Raw genomic sequence first — 20,459 nt, 5'->3', positions numbered from 1 at the left:
CCTGCAAATGAGAAATGAATTATCTTGACTTCAAGATCGCGATGCAGTTTCTGTATTTTGCAGTAATTCAGAAGGGAAAAAATTATTTCAGAGAGGTTCATTTTGATACAGCATGTTAAAGAAAGAGAATAATTATTCTCCAAACCCTGCAAAGCTTTAGATCAGAAACATTTTATCTGTGCTGCAGTTAGAAAAGAAGAAAGGAAAGAGAAGAAAAAGAGAGGAAAAAGGAAACCTGTAGTGAGCTCCGCTATAAGCTATGGTTAAAGCTTTGCATTTCCTGGTGTCTTTTGAAACGTAAAATTCCACAACAAATAGCCCTGTAACGTATAACCAGGATGAAGATTCAATTCAGATTTAAGCACTTTGGTTTGCTTTTGAATCTTGCTATTTTCTGCATTTGTTTTGACTGCTCTCATCATTCAGGATTGACGCTTGGATGGGTGTGTAGGAGGAAGCAGCAGCAGCAGGCTTACAGCTTGCAGACAAAAAAAAATCTGCCTTATCTGATGGCTATTATTGAAAATGCGAGGTGTAGCCTGGGCTGGGTAATGAAGGGGAGCGAGCGAGGGGGAGCAAGGAGCATGGAGCTGCATACTGATGAGTGTAGGAGTACTTGATAAAAAGAATTCTGGCTGCTGGCCGTGCCTTGCTCATTGTGGAGTACTCCAACAATCACATAGAACGCAGACCAGCCTAAGCTGACAGCTTGATATGCCTTCTTCTGCTGCTTGGTTTTGGGGGCTGTATGACGTACTGGTCGGTAGTAAAGATTAATATGTAAGAAATGTGGAGCTAGGATCAAGTCATACTCCACAGCCTGCCTGGCAAACTATGTTTTACTTCTGACTTTGCTCTCTCGCTGAGAACATTAATCTGTCAAGCTGGCGGGCTCCTTTGATAGCAACTTTCCCAGGAGCATGATGTGGCAATGCCACCTCTCAGCCCAGGACTACCGCTATTACCCAGTGGACGGCTACTCCCTGCTTAAACGCTTCCCTCTTCATCCTCTTACAGGACCCAGATGCCCCGTCCAAACAGTGGGACAATGGTTGGAAAGCATTGGGCTACCTCAGTACGAGAACCACCTGATGGCTAATGGATTTGACAATGTACAGTTTATGGTAAGACGCTCTCTGTGTCCACGGAGCTGCCTTTTGTCTGTCTTTGCTTCTTATGTGTCTTACACGGCTCAGAGGCAGCCTGATTTGCACTAAAACCGGTCAATTTATATATGTAACTGCATCAGAAAATCGGATGCCCTTAGGACGGAACTTACTGTGTACATATAGACACTTGCTGAAAAATGAGATCTATAGGCATCCATATACATATGTATTATGTGAATGAACCGGTGAGAGTACTATTTATAGGCAGTGAAAGAGGATTAACATTTATATTCTCCCTGTCATTCTTTGTGTGATTTTTATAAATTTGTCATCTCAGAATACCCAGTTAGATTATAGCACTCTTCAGTTAATTCTAGATTCCTAAAACATGTTCTTTCATTCGAGCATCAGCATTTAGCGATTAATTAGACTATTTGTTATGTTTACGGGGTGAAGATTATTTTTTTTTCCTGATAATTGTTCGATAAGCAGTTTAAATTATGTGGACGACCTTTAGTTTGTTAGCAAACCGCTTCAGATGGTCAATTATGGAGAGCATTCACTTACTTACACATGCTGATTGAAGAGCACTGAAGTGTTATTTATTACTTTAGATAAAAAAGCAAACACTTCCATCAACTACCTGTCAGTATTTAGAAAGAGAGGCTGGTGGGCTAAGTATATTCATGTACTTCTGAATACTGGTCTGCATGCAGTCTAAAGCTGGTGTGCAAACTTCTCACTGTGATGAATATAGGTGAGGAAGGAGGGTGGGGAGATGTGCAGACCCATAATACAGCTTTCTAATCATTCATATACCTCCCCCAGTGCTCATCAGTTTCCCTTGTTAAGCTACGTCACAGTCCTTATTACCTTTCCTTGCTTTTAAGTTCTCATCACACGTATTACTGATCCCTAAATTTAGACAGAGCTGCATAATCTGGTCATGTAGCACACACATGGCTTGCAGAAATAATTAATAGCTATTTCTAAATAAAATGCTGGGGCAGACACCTGAAGCTTATTAATGCCAGAATTGATAACTAGATATGAGGGTTAGTTAGGTTTTTTTATTTCCACTTGAGATTATTTTTCTCCAAGCTTGACTTGACTATTACAGATTTAAAAATTAGTCAAATTGTTAAACTTCTGCCTCTTTTCCTAAAAAGTGTATGCTCCATGAGCTTTTGTAAAAAGCTATATAAATGTAGGAAGACATAAGAGTCCTAAGTAACTATATACATAGAACTCTCTATGGACCTGCTTTTTACATATCCCTTTGTAAAAAGGGATATGCAGCTATTGTTATTTTTCTCATGTTGAAGAGAACTGTCACAGATTAGACAGACAAGATATCGTGGGTATTAAAATAGGAAAAAAGTGAAATTTCTTCAGTTGCTATGACAGTCTTAGGACACAGAGCAGATTTAGGACAGACTTAGGACACTAAGCAGAGAACACTAAGAATTCAGGGAACTATCAAACAGAATGAAAGTCTTTTCGTGGTTATTTATATTTAGTGCACATTTTGATGTCTTTATTCTTTCTCTCTGTCTCTGCCTGAGATAAGACTTTCTCATCCCCACTCCTCAAACCTTTGTCCAAATTTATTCTGGTCCCATGAGAATCTAGGTAGGTCTTTGGATTTTCTAGATTATTTGGCTACTTCCAAATATTTTAATTCAGCATAATTTTCCTCTGAATATTGGACACAATTGAGCAAATATAACCCCTTTTTGAAAGCCCAAAACTGAAAGGTTAATCAAACAGTTTTCAAATAAGCATTTCGAGGTCGTAAAACAACATTCAGGAATGAATTATGTATAAGTACTCCAAAATGTATCTGGGAGGCAAAAATCCTGGGTATATGTGAAAAAACCAAGGTCTGAGCTTCTCCATAGATTATGGTCTTTATTTTTGCAATTCTAAGTTTTATATATAATTTTCCAGGAAATGAGAAAACATAGTTAATTCAGATGAGTCAATCAAATACTTTCTTCGTGAGACAGAATTAATTAAAAAAAAAAAAACTTTGATCATTTAGTGGAGTTAATATGAAAATTGAGCAAACCATAAAATAGTCTCATCAATTATTGCTTTGTATGCTGCTATACATTATTTATTTGCTACTGGTATCATAAAAATTAGTTTCTACCTTTATAAAAATTATTTATTGATTTCCATAGTCTTATTTATTTAATTATGAATTTAGTTGAAGTACACTAATATGATCAGCCCACTTTAAAAACAGATTTCATTAATGGGGTGAAAAATCTTTTAGACCTGCTTAGTCTCCACTCAGTATCATATTCGAGCTTTTATTTTTCTTGAAGCACATTCTGACCTGCATTTATTCATCCTGTTGCCTAAGCAACAAGCACCACACTCCCATTAACTGTGATGTAGTGCAGGTCTTATTAGCTTTTTAGAACAAGACAGTAGAGACATCAAAAGCTGATAATTAATGTTGCTTGAAACTTCATTGTACATCCATGCATAGATATACTCTATTTAGGAAACAGTCTCAATAGTTAATTTTTCATTTAATCAATATTCCATTAATGAATGTTTTAAAGGATCCCTATAAGTGACTTTCAAAGTATTTATTGAAAGCTTTAAAAAAATTTTTACTAACTCTGTTCTACATACTCTCACACATAAGTACAATATATGGATGATTTATTCACAGGGCTGTGATTAACCTTAATAAAGATTTCTTACATCAGTTCCTAGACATAGAAAAGTAGGACCTCCATTTATTTTTGCATATCTATCAATTATGGCTTCCCCTTTGGGCTCTTAATATTTATCCTTGATTTTACTGCTGTGTAAATTTTTTTTCAGTATCTGAACATCAGAATTCCAAACTTTTTCTTTATGTACCTGGTCCTGGTTTGCTGATGTTTGTGCACACGGTTCTGACTTTCCTGTATCCTTAAATATATAAAATAAATGGAAATTGATAAAATTTAAAGACTAACTACAAAACTACATCACGTTACCTAAGACTTTGGGAGAGTTCGATCTATGTTGTAATCAAAACTCCTTCAACACAGAATCCTTCGTCTGAAGACTTATCCAAGCCCTACTTACCTGTTCATCCCCTCTGAAGTCATATGTGGTCAGCTCCCTCGTAGTGAGACATGTGCTACTCACTAGCCTCTGGGAATGCTGCCGGGTCCTAAAATATGTCTATGTTTCGACATTACTTTTTTTTTTTTAAACCAAGGAGTTTAGACATGAAGTGTTTAGTATACAAAACATACGTGCTTCTTTATTTCCTTATTAGATATGTTTCTATCATTGTCTCTTTTTTCCAAGTCTGATGACTGCTTCCTAAATTTTAAGTCGCAAACTCTCTATTCTTCTCTTGATGACTGGTCATTTGTACTCTCCTCTCCCACCCTGGACAGTGATTTCCTTTCCTTCCTCTCTTTTTTTTTTTTTAATCCTCAAACGTCTAACTCAATTCCTGCCTTGTTTATGTAGCTTTCCTTAATGACTCTAGTCCTCTGGAGCCTCTCTTTTCTCTGCACTCATGTAGTGGTTGTATTTGGTATGAGAAATTACATTTGGCATGCCATTATTCACTCTCTAGAATTAGAAGTTAAGTTTTCGCTCATATATATCTTGTCTCTCCCACTAGACTAGAAACTCTTCAAGTCCACATTCTGTGTATTCAATTCTCTGGTTATTCTCACAACTCCGAGCGTAATTCTGTGCACATAAACATCACCCCGTAACAACTGGATGCACAGTAGACTTTTGTAGTTGGATCTCCAGCCTCGTTTTTAGATTGGAAGCCTTGTTTTGCCAGTGGAACGTGGAGCATTACTACCCTTCATTCATTTATGCAACAAACTCTCCAAACATTTCATACATGCTAGGAACTGTGTTAATTCCTGAGAATGTAACAGTGAACAATCCATGATCCTTGACCTCTAGCAGGTTACAGTGTTGCTCTCAGACCTATCAGATTATTTGCATGACATTAGACACTCATTCCTTCATGTGTTTACACACACAGGTACGCACATATGTTCTATCACAGGGCTCTTGCCCCTCATCCTTTTATATAATCACCATCCCTCAGCATGTTACTTACTAACAATTGTTTTCTTCAGCAACAAATTACAGTAGGCAATGGAAGCAATAAAATCTATCATAGCAGGGAGTAAAGAAAGATAAAGATACTGATAACAACAAAACACTGACAGTGTTATGGTAGATTTATGGTCCAAAAACTGAATTAAAAAGTTTATATTTTCGGAGGAGGACTGACTCATAGCCTCACCAGGATAACTAGCTGACAGTTATATTTGTAAACTCTAATCAAAAAGGGGGAAGAATGAAATTATGCCAACTCTCTTTTTTTTTTTTTTTTTTTTTTTAGCATTTCCTGTGTTTCTAGCAGTTGCCATCTAGGTTGGCTTAGGATGCTTTGACCATTATTAAGATGTCCAAAATGCATTCTTTACAGAGTAAAAACTAAAATGATTCCAGGAGCCCTATGTGATTTGGCATTTTTGTACACTTGGGTGGGTAGCATTCATAAAGGACTTCCTGAAGGTCAGAGTGACACTGAAGAGTGCAGCCACAGAGCTCTTGGAAGTCGTCCATTTGGACAAAAGATTTAAGGAAGATTGATCATATAAGTATTTAGTTGAAATTTTCTTTTCCATTTTTGTGGTGCATTTTACATGCTAATGTACTTACTTCTCCTTTCCTCTTGTATATAACTTTTCTGTAATAAGAGCACCATTTGCAGTTGACCTGATAAAATGACCTTTTAAGCGTCTTAGCAGCATGTCATGATCCAAGAAAGAAGTTAAACTTGTGAAGCAGAAAAATATATTGTCCCTAAAGGGTAAGCCTAATAACCCTCGAGATGATTTCTTGTTTCAAACATTGCTTAAGAAAATTTTATAAAGTTACTGAGATTTAAAGGTCCAAGAGAAAAAAATACCTGCCACACTCCTCACACCATCCTATTCTGAAGCAGTCTGGGCTCTGAAGTGGGCGGCTTTCCAGTGAACATGCAGCTATCATTTTACAAACTCAGTCTAGTCGTTACACATGCACTTCTGCAACAATTACAACAACAACTATATATATATATATATTTTTTTTTTTTTCAACTACGGGCATTTAAAATCTGTCGTCACCCAAAAGTCAACGCCGAGAGGGAGTCATTCTTTATCTGGACAACAGCTTAATTACAAATGTAATAGGCAACAGCCTCGCAGTGGTGTGAGAGAGAACTCAAGTAAGACTTCTCATTTCCACTGTCTCGCTTCTCTATGATTCGGTTTACTCATCTGTAAAATCAATCTAATGAGGGATCTAGGAGAAATGTTCTTTGGACTTGCTATTTAATATTTTGAGCTCTTTAAAGTTGCAGGGTACAATATTGGTGCTGGCAGAGCTGTTAATTGTTCTTGTAGATCTCATTAGCCTTTGGAAGGACACTGATTGCTTGTGCAGTGGAAAGTCAGAAATGAGGGCATGTTCAGGGATGACCATCTTAGAAGAATGGCTTTCAGAAAAAAACATTAGCTGCAGTTCTAATCTGGTGATAGCGAGGAGGCCTTTTCTTCCATCTGGAAGTTACTCCAGTTACATTTTTAAGCATTAAAATAAGCTGCCCCATTTTCTAATAACGCAGTACTACAACTCCCATTACTAACTCACGCTCACATGAATTGGCCTTTAATTTAGTCATGTAGCACATTTGCATAATTTCATCTCCAGTATTGCTTTAAATGACCAGCTATTTGGGAAGAGGAATTTACTTCATGAAATAGAAAACTTATTCAAACTGCTGAATTATGGACTAATTTTAAGAAATCCAGCCACGATCAAATTTTTTGCTTCTTTAAAAAGACAGATCTCTCAAACAAGTGTTCACAAGCAATGACCTCCCATTTCTCACTTCTAGTCACCTCCTTAACCCCTATAATCCTGTCTGCTTCCCAGCTCTTCTGCTAAAATTGTTCTCTCTGAAATCAGCTCTGACCTGCTTCTTGCCAAATCCCAGCCCCCTTTCTTCTCACTTCATTTCTCTTGCCCTCTTTACAGTGTCTTATTTTCACCCCTCACTCATTGATATTCACTCCCTTATTGATATTTATTGGGGTTCTGTGACATTACACTGTCCTTTCCAATCATTCCCGTTCTCTGATTCTCCTCCTGCCTCTAAATGTGCATGGTGCTCTACTTGTCCATCCATTAGAGACATTGTTAGTTCTCATGGATCCATAGCTGTGCTACTCTCCCTCTTTCTACCTGGCTTCCAATGCGGCTCAACTACTCATAAACATTTCCATATACATCTATGCATGCAAAGCATTTAGCTCAGACTTGGCATAGAACAAATGCCCAACAAATGTTAAGTATTACTGCAGCTAGAGTGCTCTTTCTAAAGCACACGTTTGCTTTAGCACTGCTCTACTTAAAATAATTCAGTGATTCTCAATTACCTATGGGAGATTATGTTTCCAAAATCCTTACTATGGCTTTCATATGCAGGATCCTTTATGACCTGCCCGGCCCCAATTTATTTTTCAGCCTCTTCTGTTACCATTTTCTCTCTACAGTTCTAGAGAACTGTGTCTTTACCTTTCACTGCCTGGCCTTTTGCACATGCTGCTCTCTGCCAAGAATGACCTTCCTTCCCCTCTCAACTCCTCTTTATCCTTCAGTTCTTAGCCTAGTTGTCACTTATTTTAGCTGTCACTTCTTCCCTGGCCCTCCAAGTATGGGTCAAGAACCTTCTTCTGGAGTTCCCTTTCTTAACTACTTATTTCGCTGTGTCATTTCACCTATTTACTTGTCTACCCACCCCCACCACTTCGCCCACATGCAAGTAGTAGAACAGGGGTCAGCAAACTTGTTCTCTCAAGGGCCAGATAGTAAATATTTTTAGGCTTTGAAAGTGGTCTCTGTTGCAACTATTCAACGTGCTGTTGTAGTATAAAAGCAGCCATAGACAATATGTAAATAGTGGATGTGGCTGTCTTCCAATAAAACTTTATTTACAAAAGCAGGCAGATTTGGTCAAAGAGCCATAGTTGCTGCTCATACACTTGATTCTTTTTAACTCCTTGAGAATTGGAAATATGTTTTGACCCTCTGTATCTCCAAGGACAACTCATCACTTACACATGGAAACACAGTAAATGTTTGATGAAAGAAAGAAAGAATAAAGCAAATAAGGATGAAGGAAAGGAAGAAAAGAAAGAAGGAAAGAGAAAGGGAGTGAAGGAATCTGGCAGGTGGCTACAGCAAGGTTCCTGAAGGCCTGTTTGGTTTAAAGAGAACTTGGTCAATAGCTGAAGATATTCCGAGCAAGAGCCAGCCTTCAGGAGTCTTATAAGAGCTGGAGAGGGTGTTTTCGCTTGAATCCATCAGACGGGAGTGTATTTTCGGCAAGAGCACTGCACAGGCATAGGAAGTAGAAAAACACAGCTGCAAAGGGAGCCGATTGTTCACTTTCTTTGGAACTCCTTTCTCTTCCTTCTTCACCTAATTGTGCTGCATTGTTCATGATTCAGCTTGAGCATCACTTCCTCCAGGAAGTAATTCCTTATACCACCCTGTCATCTGGCTGGCATAATCACTCTCTCTCTCTGTGCACCCCTGGCACCCCGCCCTTAGCCCTGTGCTAATCTCTGTTATATTGCATTGCAATTATATGCTCAGGTGTCTGCTTCCAATCCTGGAAAGTGAGTTCCTTTAGAGGCAGAGATCAGGTCTTATTTATCTCTGTATTTCTAAAGCTTAGTGCAGTGCCTGGCACATAGTAGCTTCTGATAAAGACTGATTGGATGGATTTAAAGTTCAGTTCGGTTTCATATAAATTATTCCATGTAATTCTTACCATATCACTGTCAATAAGTATTACTTTTCCCATATTTATAAAGAGAATTATTATTATATATTCATAAATGAAACTCAACAAGTTTCAAAAAAAATTGCTCTTCATCACCTGGATTTCAAAACCAAACCTCTTTGATCTAAAGGTCCCTGCTCAATTCACTACGACCACATTATTTCCTCATTCCTCCCATCACTCATTCAGCAAATGTTTGGAGAGCCCCTGTTAAATTGCAGACATTGACGAGGACACCAGCCCTGCCCTTGAAGCACTCCCAGTTTGTCATACTTCTGGTCCTTTGAGGAACTTCTTTATCCTACTTCTTAATTTTCTACCTCGTCCCTACTACTTCTCAAGAGGGCCTCTGCTCTAATCACACTGGAACACTCACTGCCAAATATATACCTTTCCTTTTTTCATAATTCCCCTCCTACCTAACATAACGTGTCTCCTCCAAACTGTCTATTCAAGAAAGACCCATTCCTCAAGGTCTTGCCCCCCCCCCCACCTCTTCTGTGGAGCCTTCTTCTGCTGGTCTGGACCCTGCCCACCTCTCCAGCTTCATCCTTCACCCCTCTTAAGCTCTAACCATGTTGAATTATTGTAGTTCTACAACCATGCCATACTTAATCACAAATCCATGTCTTTGCACACACTGCATCTTATACACACTATTCTCTGCGCAGAACATTCCCTTCCTGCACTCATCCTTAGCCTGGGTAACTCTGACTTCAAAAGCCCAGCATTGGGGTTTCTTCTGGGGAGGCTTTTACAAATTCTGTTGTGGTATTACTCAACTATCCTTCGCTGGCCTCCCATGGCACCCTATATACACCTGTAATGGAGCAGTCTTATCATACAAGGCTGAATTATCTGCTTCTTTACCTTACTCCTTCCCCTGAGAAAAAGAACAGTGTTTTGTTCAGTACTATTTTCCTGGCACATAATAGGTCCTTGTATAGCTTGCTAGGACTGCCATAGCAAAGTGCCACAAACTGTGTGGTTTAAGCAACAGAAATTTATTGTCTCAGCTCTGGAGGCCAGAAGTCCAAGATCAAGGTGTTGGCAAGACTGGTTCCTCTGAGGGACGTGAGGGGAGGATCTGTTCTAGGCCCTCACTTGCCAGTAGCTCTGTATTTTCACATCATCTTCTCTGTGTGTGTGTCTGTGTCCAAATTTCCTCTTCTTATAAGGACACCAGTCATATTGGATTAGCCCCCCCCAATGACCTCATTTTTAACTTGATTACCTCTGTAAAGACTTTGTCTCCAAATAAAGTCACATTCTGAGGTACTGAGGGTTAGGACTTCAACATATGAATTTAGGAGGAACACAGTTCAGCCCATAGCAGTCCTTAATAAATGCATGTACAGGAGTATCCTTTATTATCCATCCTGTTGCCAAGCACAGTCCATAATGGTCACAAAATAAATATTTGATTAATTGAATTAAGCTCAATCTATTTGAGGTTTATATGAGATTTAAAATGTTCAAAGAATCTGATGTTGTTCTTTCATCAATGATAAATGCAGTCTCCCTGATAGCTTACAGTTTTGCACGCATGGGTAATTGTATACAAGGTCATGCTGCTAGCTAATATGAGAAGCAGCAAGACCAGAACCAAGAACTTCCTGCCCCTCTAGCCTTACACTNNTTCCATTTTACATTGCAGCTCTGCTGGCCCCTAAATAAATCACATTTCCAGGAAATATCCATTTGTTTGCCATCCTTATGTTTGATAACTATTTGGTAGGAGAGCCCAATATGACCAATTTAATAAAATAAGTACTGTTTAACAAAAACTTGTTATATATGTTTTTTACATACATTATATTTACCTCTCCCACAAATGTTATGAAGTGTGTATTACTATTCCAGATTTACCAATTACAAAACTTAGAGAGAAACCAAATATCTGGTCCAACGCACTTAAGCTTCAAACCCAGGTCAATCTGAGTCCAAAGGGAAAAAAATTTTTCAATAAGATTTGCTGGGTCAACATAATGTAGGTGAGCTGAGAAAGGTGTGGGCTCTGAACAAACAAAAGTAGCATAAGCATTCCTTGTGTTTGGAGGGATGATTCAGAGTACCAAGAAGAGAGATGGGAGAGAAGAAAAACCTTGCCTCATGCAGAGATTAGGAAGTCTAAGGAAAGTCTAAGGTAGTCTAGGAAGTCTAGGAGGTCTAAGGAAGACTAAGGAAACTTCCAACTATACACAGGGTTATAAAAAAAAAAAAATGGACCTCCAGGTCAATTCTGTCCTCAGACTATGAGACCATCTAAGTGGGGGTCATTCCATGAATACAGGAGATACTGCATCAAACAGGGGTAGTGTTTGTGGAAGACATGATTTACCCTTCAGTATAATCTTTTCTAAAGTGTAATGGGTTGTCATTATGAATTGTTATGTATTATTATCCTCCAGAAAACTCAAGCTAAAGAGACACAGAAATAATACCTTCTAGGTCATTGCATACTTGTGGCTGACTTCATCCCAGACTTCCTAATCTGAGAATGTACCACACACATCAAAGATATTGGAAACTATCCATTCATTTAAGAGCGTATGATCTAAGAGCGTATTGAGAAACAAGAGCCCTTATGACTCTACTTAGAAGTTATAGAGATGTATTAGGAGAAAAGAAAAATACAATGAATAATTAATATAGGCCTCTGAATATCAGGTCATTGATTTCTGCCCCTTGAGTCCACAGAATTAAATTTCAGATTGTTAAACTTTTACCTTCTGTCAGACTGAGCAAAGATGATTAGGATTCATATCCAAAGCATTGTGGAACATCTTGTGTTTACAAGCCAATGTCTGTTTAGATGGTTGGCAAAAAGAATTAGGTTTCTCCTTCCAGAGTTTCGAAGGAGATCTGGGAATAACAGGCCTAGAATCCAGAGTGTCTCAAGTTTATTTGACAGGAGTTATATTACACACTCTTATCAGGAAGGAGTAATCCTGTAAAGAAGGATCTGCGCATTTAGTATTCATCAGGCCTGTAACTATGACCCATACAGTTATCTGCTAGCTTAGAACAAGTGAAAAGAAAATACAGGCTGGCCAACATTTACTCCAGAAATACCCCCTCTTAAAAAAAAAAAAAAAGCAAGCAGAAGATCATTCATATCAATTCAATCATTTGAGAACTGCTGGATAAATAATAATGAGGTTCTTTTGGGGGGAAATGGAATGGAGGGTATGTTATACAGTCAAAAAATGTAATCCACTTATTTCCTGATAATTAATTATGACGTACTAGCAATGAGAATACCATATTTAAATTCCTATTGCACTTTATAGTCTTTAAACTATTATACATATATTATCTCAATTAATCCAGGAGACTAAATAAATTCTATTCTCAGTTCTAGCATAAATGGTGTGACATTGGGTAAGCCTTCTTTTCTGCAATCTCTGAACAAGCTCAGATATAACCTATTTTTTTTTCAAAACCCTCCCTTAATCCTATGTCTATTCTAGATTCTCTTCTTCCCGTCACAACCAAGCTTCTCCAAAGAAATGTCTACACTTGCTGGCTTGCTCTTCAATAGTCAGGCCTTGATACATTAGCCTTTGTTAACATCCTGAAATTATTTATAACTGGTGACTAATGAACTCTTAATTCTCCAAGTACACTATATTCTTTCCAGTCCTTATTTACTCCATCTTTCTGTGGTCTTTGTTTTTGTTGACCACTTGTTTCCTCCCTGGCTTCTGTATCCATGGCATCTCCTGCCCTAGTAGTCACCCCTTCTCTGGGACTTCCCTGCCTCTTCCTGTCCCCTAGGGTTTAGCCCTTTTCATCTCTTCTCTCTTACTCCACACATTCACCTTAGGCGACTTCACACTCAACAAAGTCAAAAATTTTCTACTTCTATATTGTATCGACACCTCAAATTCAAAGTGTCTAAAAGTGGAAAGATATTTCCCCAAAATTTTTTCCATGAGAAAGTGATCAATTGACTAGCATGGTGATGAGAGATCAAGTGAAGTGAGACTAGAGAAAGAGCCACCAATTTGGCAACATAAAAGCCACTGGAGAACTTGACAAGAGCACATTCAGTGGAGTAAGAGGTACAGAAGCCATAATGCATTGCGTTAAGGAAGTACTAGAGTGCACAACTATTGAAGGAAGCTTTGCTGAGAATGAGAACACAGAAATAAGCAAGTAGCTAAGGGTGATATGGAGGTCAAGGGGAGGTTTTTTTAAACAGGAAAGATTGGAGTCATGTTTGGCTATGAAAAGGAATGATCAGATAGAAATGGAGATACTGATATTGGAGAAGAAAGAAGGATTGAATGAATGAAAAATGTGAGAGGATTTGAAATCCAGAGATAAGTGGAGGAATTGTCTTTGATGGGGATGTTCCTATTATAATAGTAAGGAAGACAGAAGATGGGTACATAATGATCTTTATAGAGAGTGATGAGAATATGAAGGTATATTTGCTCTAGTGGTTTCTATTTTCTAGTGAATTATGAGACAAGAATGTGGAAGATTTGAAGATAGAGGAAACAGAGTCATTTCAGAAAGTGGGCAAGAGAATTTACTAGGAAAATTGAGTAAAACTGCAGGACCATGTCAAGGGTTTGTTTGAGATTTTTAATCATTATGTTCGGTAGGAATTGCAAAGACTACTGCACTTTAAGGTACAGGATTGCTTTCATAGTCTGGCTCCTTCTAGTTGGTGTGAGATCATGGGCTGGTCACTTAACCTCCATGAGCATCAGTTTCCCAAGTGCAAACCTAATTTACAAGGTTGTGGTGAGAACCAGATTAAGGCTAGCAGTGTGCTTTCAGTAGGAATGAATCATGAGGGTGATTGTTCCATTTAGCTGGCAAGCCACTTTGGAATTACTGACAGCACAATGATACACAGAAATTGCCATAAGGCTTCATTGCTCTTGCCTTCATAATACACTGGATACAAGGAAAACGCTTACACGAATTATGCTAGTAACACCAAAACACTTACAACCCACCTATCTCATGACCTTATATCAAATAACTCTGAAGGATGTTAGAAAGTTATGTCACCTTAATTCACTCTTACTCACCACAGACCCTGGTTAATCGACTGTACATATACTCAAAGAACTGAGCCTTTCTGGCTTAGCGGCCATGCAGTAGTGCATGCTGTTGGCAGAGTACTGTGGGACTTCCAAGGAACTAGATTGCATTTAGGACTTTCCCTAAGAAACATACTCAAGGACACCCACCTGCTCACAGCAATAAGATGTTCCCTTAATTAAGGTTGATCAAATTGTGATAATTAATTTTTAGGAATATATTTAAATATTCAAGAGTCTAGTAGCTTTGTCCTCAAGTATCCCTAACCTAAACTTGCATTCAGAATGTAAAGTATATGAACAAATACTAGGAAGTATATTAATAAACATAGATTATAAAGATTATAGCATTTTAAAATATAAATCTATGTGTTTAAAACCTGCATCTTTTATCCTTTAACATATGTTAACAATAGAAAGTGGAAAGTAGGTAAGCATTTGTGAGGGGGCTCCCAGGAAAATCTTTTTGAATGGATTTCCTGGGAGACTTATCCATTCATTCCTAAGGAAATACCTATTGTATACCTACTGTACTCATCAAACTGTGCCAATTGTGGCAGAGACTACAAAGAGGCATAATAGAGGCTCCTGTTAAAGATCCTACAGTCTTCTCAGGGAGCGGAGACTGGCCTAAGTTTGCTAAATAGCTGTACACACTCAAATAGCAATAAAGGACAACAGTGTAAGTGTTTTCACAGCATAGGACATAACCATGGGAGAAGTAAATGTTAGAATCTATGAATTTCTATGAGCCCTGAAAAGGAGAAGATGTCTGTGAGCCAGAGTGGTCAGGGAAGCTCTCTGAAGGAAATGGGCTTGGATAGGATTTGTGTAAACAGAGAAGAATGGGGCCAATGATATAAGGTTGAATGAAATCATAAGCAAATGTGGTGAGATTGCAAAATGCATGTAGTGTTTGAACAAAAGAAATACTGATCTGGCACAATCCTAGGGTTCATGTAATATCTCTGTGAATGAAAGTGCTACCTACCTGTGAAATCATGGTTCAGATGTTACTCATGCACCATATGGAAAAACAGCTTAATGATCCATCCTATTTGTGCCCAGATAAGCTCACCCAGATGGCAGCACACACGAGCACATCGCACATACAAACAGCAAAGGAGGATGAGTGTAGAAACATCTGCCTGACTGATTGGCCTTCTATTTCCAGGTAATACTGAAGAAAATGGAGTTACTTGAGTTATATTAACTGTTTCTCCGAACAAGCGCATCAGAGGGCTAGTATGCTGTCGCAAAGAAACAACAAATCTGTGTTCAATAGTTTCATATCATCTGGAATACCCTCCTATCCTCCAAAACTAAATTTATTCACCTGTTAGATCCTTTGCTTCTTCAAAGGTATTCCCTTCTTTATGTTACCAATATCTAAAGACGTCATCCTCACTTGCACTTTGGAACCATGACCACTGCAAAAATACCTACCAATCTCCTCATCTCTAGAACTCAGCTTGTTTCAAAGATTCCAGTAATTCAAATGAAGAAGCATTTGCTTAGCTGCCACTTTCACATGCCAGACGTTATCCTGAAGCTCCTAAACACAGACTGATGATAATAATGATGATAATAATAATGATAATAATTATAAATGCTTATATAACACTTATATTCTAGGCACTGTTCTAAGTATTTTACATGTATTAACTACTTTAATTCTTTTGGAATGAATAACATACCCAGCCCCTCCTCTCTTGAAACTTACAATGTACTGGAGAAACAAACATGAAAACAGACAGATTACTTCAGCACCACAACTGATTGGAACTATAATTCAGAGTAGAGTGGAAGCATCAAAATGAGTGGCTTAGGCAAGGCTCCACAGAAGGGGTCAGATTTACACTAACTCTTGATGGATTGGGAAGATTCGCAGCCTGACAAAGGCTGAGTGATAGAGCAACCTTCAGGCAGATGAAACAGCACCTAATTAGCATAGAGGCACATAAGAGGACATCCAGAGGTTTGGGTGCAGTCAGGATGCAGGGGGCAAAAACAAAAGGAGGCAATACATAAAACCAGAGACGTCAACATGGGCCAGATCAGGGAGAGTCCATTTTTTTTCCAATCCAACTTGGATCTCCAGGACCTTGTCTGTGTAACCAAGAATATGTTTATTTATTTCTGTCTTTTGATACGTATGAATCTCTGCATCTTCAGCTCCTTTTAGTTTTATGTGCCTTGAGGAAAGGTCATTGCAGGGTCTTCTCTTCCCTTGTCACCCCCACAGAACCTCCCAGTGAGCACTCAATGTCAGTTGACTGACTGGCTAATCACCAGCCTATGGTTGTAGGTGATTATCTGTGCTGCCTGGGAAGGCCGGGTCCAGAGATAGTAATTACATTGGCGTCAGTGGCAACTTCTGGTGTCAGAGATCCCGTTAGAAATCATTTTATTGATACTAATTCAGAAGATTGTTCTCCAGCTCAGGGAAAACAGTGCACATTAAAAAGCTGTAATCAGAGGTTACCATTTCAATAGCAGTCTTCAGAGCCAAAGTCTAGATGCAGAAAATTAAGGCTCCTCAGCTTCCTGTTACCCCACAACCAAGACAATGACAGTACTAAATAGGGTCTTCCTCGTGTCTTAGAGAGCACTCTTTGAAATGAGAAAGGAAGAGGCTTGGCAAAGGGATGAGCAGATGCCCATGACTGGTTAATTATTTGATTTATCACCTCACCCTCTTCCAAGAAGGTGGTTTACACTAGACACAAGAACAGTTTAAACACCTCCATTGTAGCAAGGGAATTTAGACAGATGAATTGACAGAAAAAGACACACTTTTAAAATTTTTTGAAGTTATATATATATATATATATATAAAACATCAAAACAAATGTACAGTGTTTATTTTTTTATTTAGATTTCAGAAATAAACTTTTGTGATGCCTAAAAAAAAAAAAACAAATAAAACTTAAATGCAAACAATGTCCTATATCTTCTCCCCCTTCCTAACCTCACTTTCCAGAAACAAATACCTTAAACATTTCTGAGCTTAGTGCTTCTGGAAATTATCTCCATATGAGATGCATATATCCTTAGTTCTCACTCTAGACATCATTTACTGACAGAGTAAATGACATGGGAGGTGAGGATTTAACTCATTTATACCATCATTTTTTCTCTCTCCTACCTGCCTGCATCCCTAGTAGAGGTGCAAACTGAATCTTGGTCCACAAAGTCAGGTGCTATGAAATATCACTTTTAAATGTAGTAAATCAGCTTAGTTTTGTCTTCATGCTAGAGCTAGTATAAAATTCCACCACCATCAGTATTGGCTTCTAATGTCTTCCCATGATACTAGAGACCCAAGTGTTGCTAGGTAAATAGGAAAACTGCTTTGTGGTGGTCCCTGCAGAAGTCTTCATTGTCCAAGCTTGCACTGGTGCCATGAAGTACAGTGTTTCTCTGTCTCCATGCCCCCCATGGGATATGGGAATATTTATCAGGGATGAAAACCCCATTCCTAGGCTCCTACTCCCACCCTGATGAGGGTGGGCATCAATGATCATGGCCACACACCATTCACACAGTGAATGGAATATGAGAATTATCCTAGCATTTACCTCTTATTTATTTTTAATATGTGTTTTCTTTTTCCTGTCATTTCTGATTACTTTTCCTTTCTCTTTAATTTCTGCCTTTATTTGTCCTTAGGTTTTTACAGTCTCCACCATACTGCCTATTTTTCTGACCTACTTTTTCTTAGGGACCCCTTTCCCCAGCCTTCCTGTCCGAAGCTGCACTTGTTCTCTGGGACTGTCTCATAGTCATCATTCTGGAACTCCATTGCACTCTTGAATTGAATCCATTGTTTCTTGGATGTTTCCTCTCTCTTGATTTGATTTCCTCATACTGCTGGAGCATATACTCAAAATAGCTTTAACAAAAAGAAATAGCTAAAAAATACATGACAGGTGAATTTCTGAGCCTTGTGAAGCTAAGAATGCCTGTATTCTGCCCCCGTCATTGATTAATATTGTGGTTTAGTGTGTAATTCCAGGCTGCATCTAATTTTTCTCAGAGCTTAAAAGACACTGCTCCTTTGTCTTGTTGCATTTGATGTAGTTGTGGAAAAGTCTGACGTTGATTCCTTTACAGGTGACCTTTTTCCCTCTCAGAAGTTTTTAGGATCTTCTCTTCATCCTTGGTGTCCTGATGTGTCACTAACTTGTGACTAAGTGGGTGTCTTTTTCATCCTGTTTCACACTTGTTAGGCGCTTTAAATAAAGATACATTCTGGGAAATTCTCTTCTATTATTTATTTGGTAATTTCTTCCTTTCATGTTCTCTATCGCCTTTTTGCAGACTTTTACTAGCCAGGTATTAGGCTTCCTCAGTTGTTCCCGCGTGTCACTTATCCTAACATTTACCATCTCTTTCTATTTTATCTTATACTTTGAGTTCAATCTCTAAATTGATTTTTTTCCAAATTGACTTTTTTTTAACTTTGGCAATAATACATTTAATGTCTCGACGCCCTGTCCTCTTCTCTATTCCTTTTTCATGGCACTCTTTTCTTTTTCCTTACATATAACATTGTTTTGAATCTGTCAAGGGATACCCTTTAGAGGATGGTCATTTTTATTTTGAAATTCTCTCCTTGAATTATCTGTAGACGTAGTCTTTCTGTTGTGCTTTGTTTTCAGCTTAATCTTTCTCAGTCGTACCACAGGCTATCCTTCAATGACTGGTAGCTTGTGGTTTTCTGTTCACATTTCAGGAAGAAGCAGTGGAAAGGATAACGGGAAGCTCTGCACACATAGGCACATTTTTTTGACTTCCAGGCTTCACTCTGTAGTGAGCAGAGTGCCCCTGTAATGATCAGGGTGTCCTAAATACCACCACACTAACTGCTCTTGTTCTCTGAAGAAAGGTTTTTCAGATATCTTTAGAGAATAAGCATCTCTTTTCTTCTTGGCCTGAGGAGAGAGAGAAATGCCTGGTGGGAGGAGGGGGTGGGCAATGAGTGTTGGGGGGAGGGAGGCAGCTGTTCTATACACAGGTGGTTATTAATTTGTCCCCATTTTCTGTCCACTTCTCAGTCTCTTCTTTCACCCTACCCTCCTTCTCTCATGCTGAAACCTCTGGGGTTCCAATGAGCAACCTGGGTTCCTTTTCTGATTCAGGAAACACCCCAGGCTGAGGCTACCTCCACTTTAGTGCACCATTCAATGCTTTTCCATGCTCTTTCTGACTTCTGGATACTTATTGAAACCTCTCATACTCCTATAGCTTTTCTCCAGTTATCTTCATAGTTGTGAGATCATGAGGTTTTTATTCCTTTTCAGATTTTTATTGGGGCCTAAGAGAGGGGAAAAAAAGAGAAAAACCAATGGGCTTAGTATACATCTTGAAATAGAAGTCAGAGGGCATAGTCACACATTCTCACTTTATTCATTAAATGACACCAAGCAAGGAAAAAACAGTTGCCTCTAAAAAGCCATAATAATAGCATGAAGCCACAGTTCCTAGCAGAGCCCGGATATTTCTTCCACGGAGAAGGAGCACAGTGCCGTGATGAAAGGGATAGACTCTGCCTAGATTCCAAGCCCAGCCCTGAGACTTACAAGTCATGTGATCTTGGGTAACTTTCGTATTGGCTCTGTCCTTCAGTTTCCACGTGTGGAAATAGGTATGACAATAACTGTATATTAATCCCATTGACTTCAGGTGAGGTTTATTAGTCCATCCATGTAAAGCACTTGGAATAGCAAGCTCAAGTGTTAGTTGTCATTGTCACTATTATCGTCCCAGTGTCAGGACAAGGATCCACTGCAGTAATATCATATCCTTCTAAGATAGCAAAGTCAACTTTAAGGCATCTCTAGTTAAGTCACAAGTTTTCTAGCTTTTCTTGTCTTGGAATCTTGATGGAAGTGATGGCACAGGCACTCATTCAAAAAATATCAGTGGACCACTATAAACGTGATGGTGGACATGGACTATTATCTTTGCAGCAACCTCTTGAATTAAGGAGAGAGAAAAGAAATGAGAGGTTATGAGGCCAACAGTACTGTGCTATATGGGAGAGGAAATGAGCAAGTATCATAGGAGGCTTTTTTGAAAGCTCAGATGAAGTTGTTTGAAGGAAAGGGATGGTTCCCATTTTCATGATGAAAGGGCTAGAACTGAGTGTGGCGATGACACCAGGTGCTCAGGTTCATGTTACCATGATAACTTCTACTGAGCAGACATGAAAAATTGAAATAAACAAAGAAACCATATAACAATGCATGGTTTGCCATGAATTTTGGCTTAAATTTCCAGCCCCAAGCCCTCTTTGAAATACCATTCCTCAACCTCAAACAGTGGTAAAAACGAAACAAAACTACCTCACCTACTGTGAGTGGCCGTTCAGTGTGCTTTATTCTACTAGAA

General features: G+C 38.7%; 1 protein-coding gene across 15 annotated transcripts in view; it reads left to right on the top strand.

Annotated features, from left to right (window-relative positions):
* Positions 1–20,459, top strand: part of ANKS1B (ankyrin repeat and sterile alpha motif domain containing 1B) — a 1,051,872-nt gene that overhangs the window by 680,563 nt on the left and 350,850 nt on the right. For 10 of the 15 annotated variants that reach the window (XM_040637367.1, XM_040637366.1, XM_040637365.1 and 7 more), the window contains exon 1: positions 775–1,124. In XM_040637367.1, coding sequence (XP_040493301.1) covers positions 921–1,124 — 204 coding nt within the window. In that variant the 5' untranslated portion in view covers positions 775–920. Of the gene's footprint in view, positions 1–774; positions 1,125–20,459 lie in introns of those variants that run through there. The other 5 variants (XM_040637361.1, XM_040637360.1, XM_040637359.1 and 2 more) reach the window with 1 other exon arrangement.

Source organism: Ursus maritimus, unplaced genomic scaffold (genome assembly GCF_017311325.1).
Source record: "Ursus maritimus isolate PB19 unplaced genomic scaffold, ASM1731132v1 scaffold_21, whole genome shotgun sequence".
In the NCBI taxonomy this organism is placed as follows: domain Eukaryota; kingdom Metazoa; phylum Chordata; class Mammalia; order Carnivora; family Ursidae; genus Ursus; species Ursus maritimus.
Note: the sequence above shows the minus strand (reverse complement) of the source record. Positions and strands in the feature narration are given on the sequence as shown.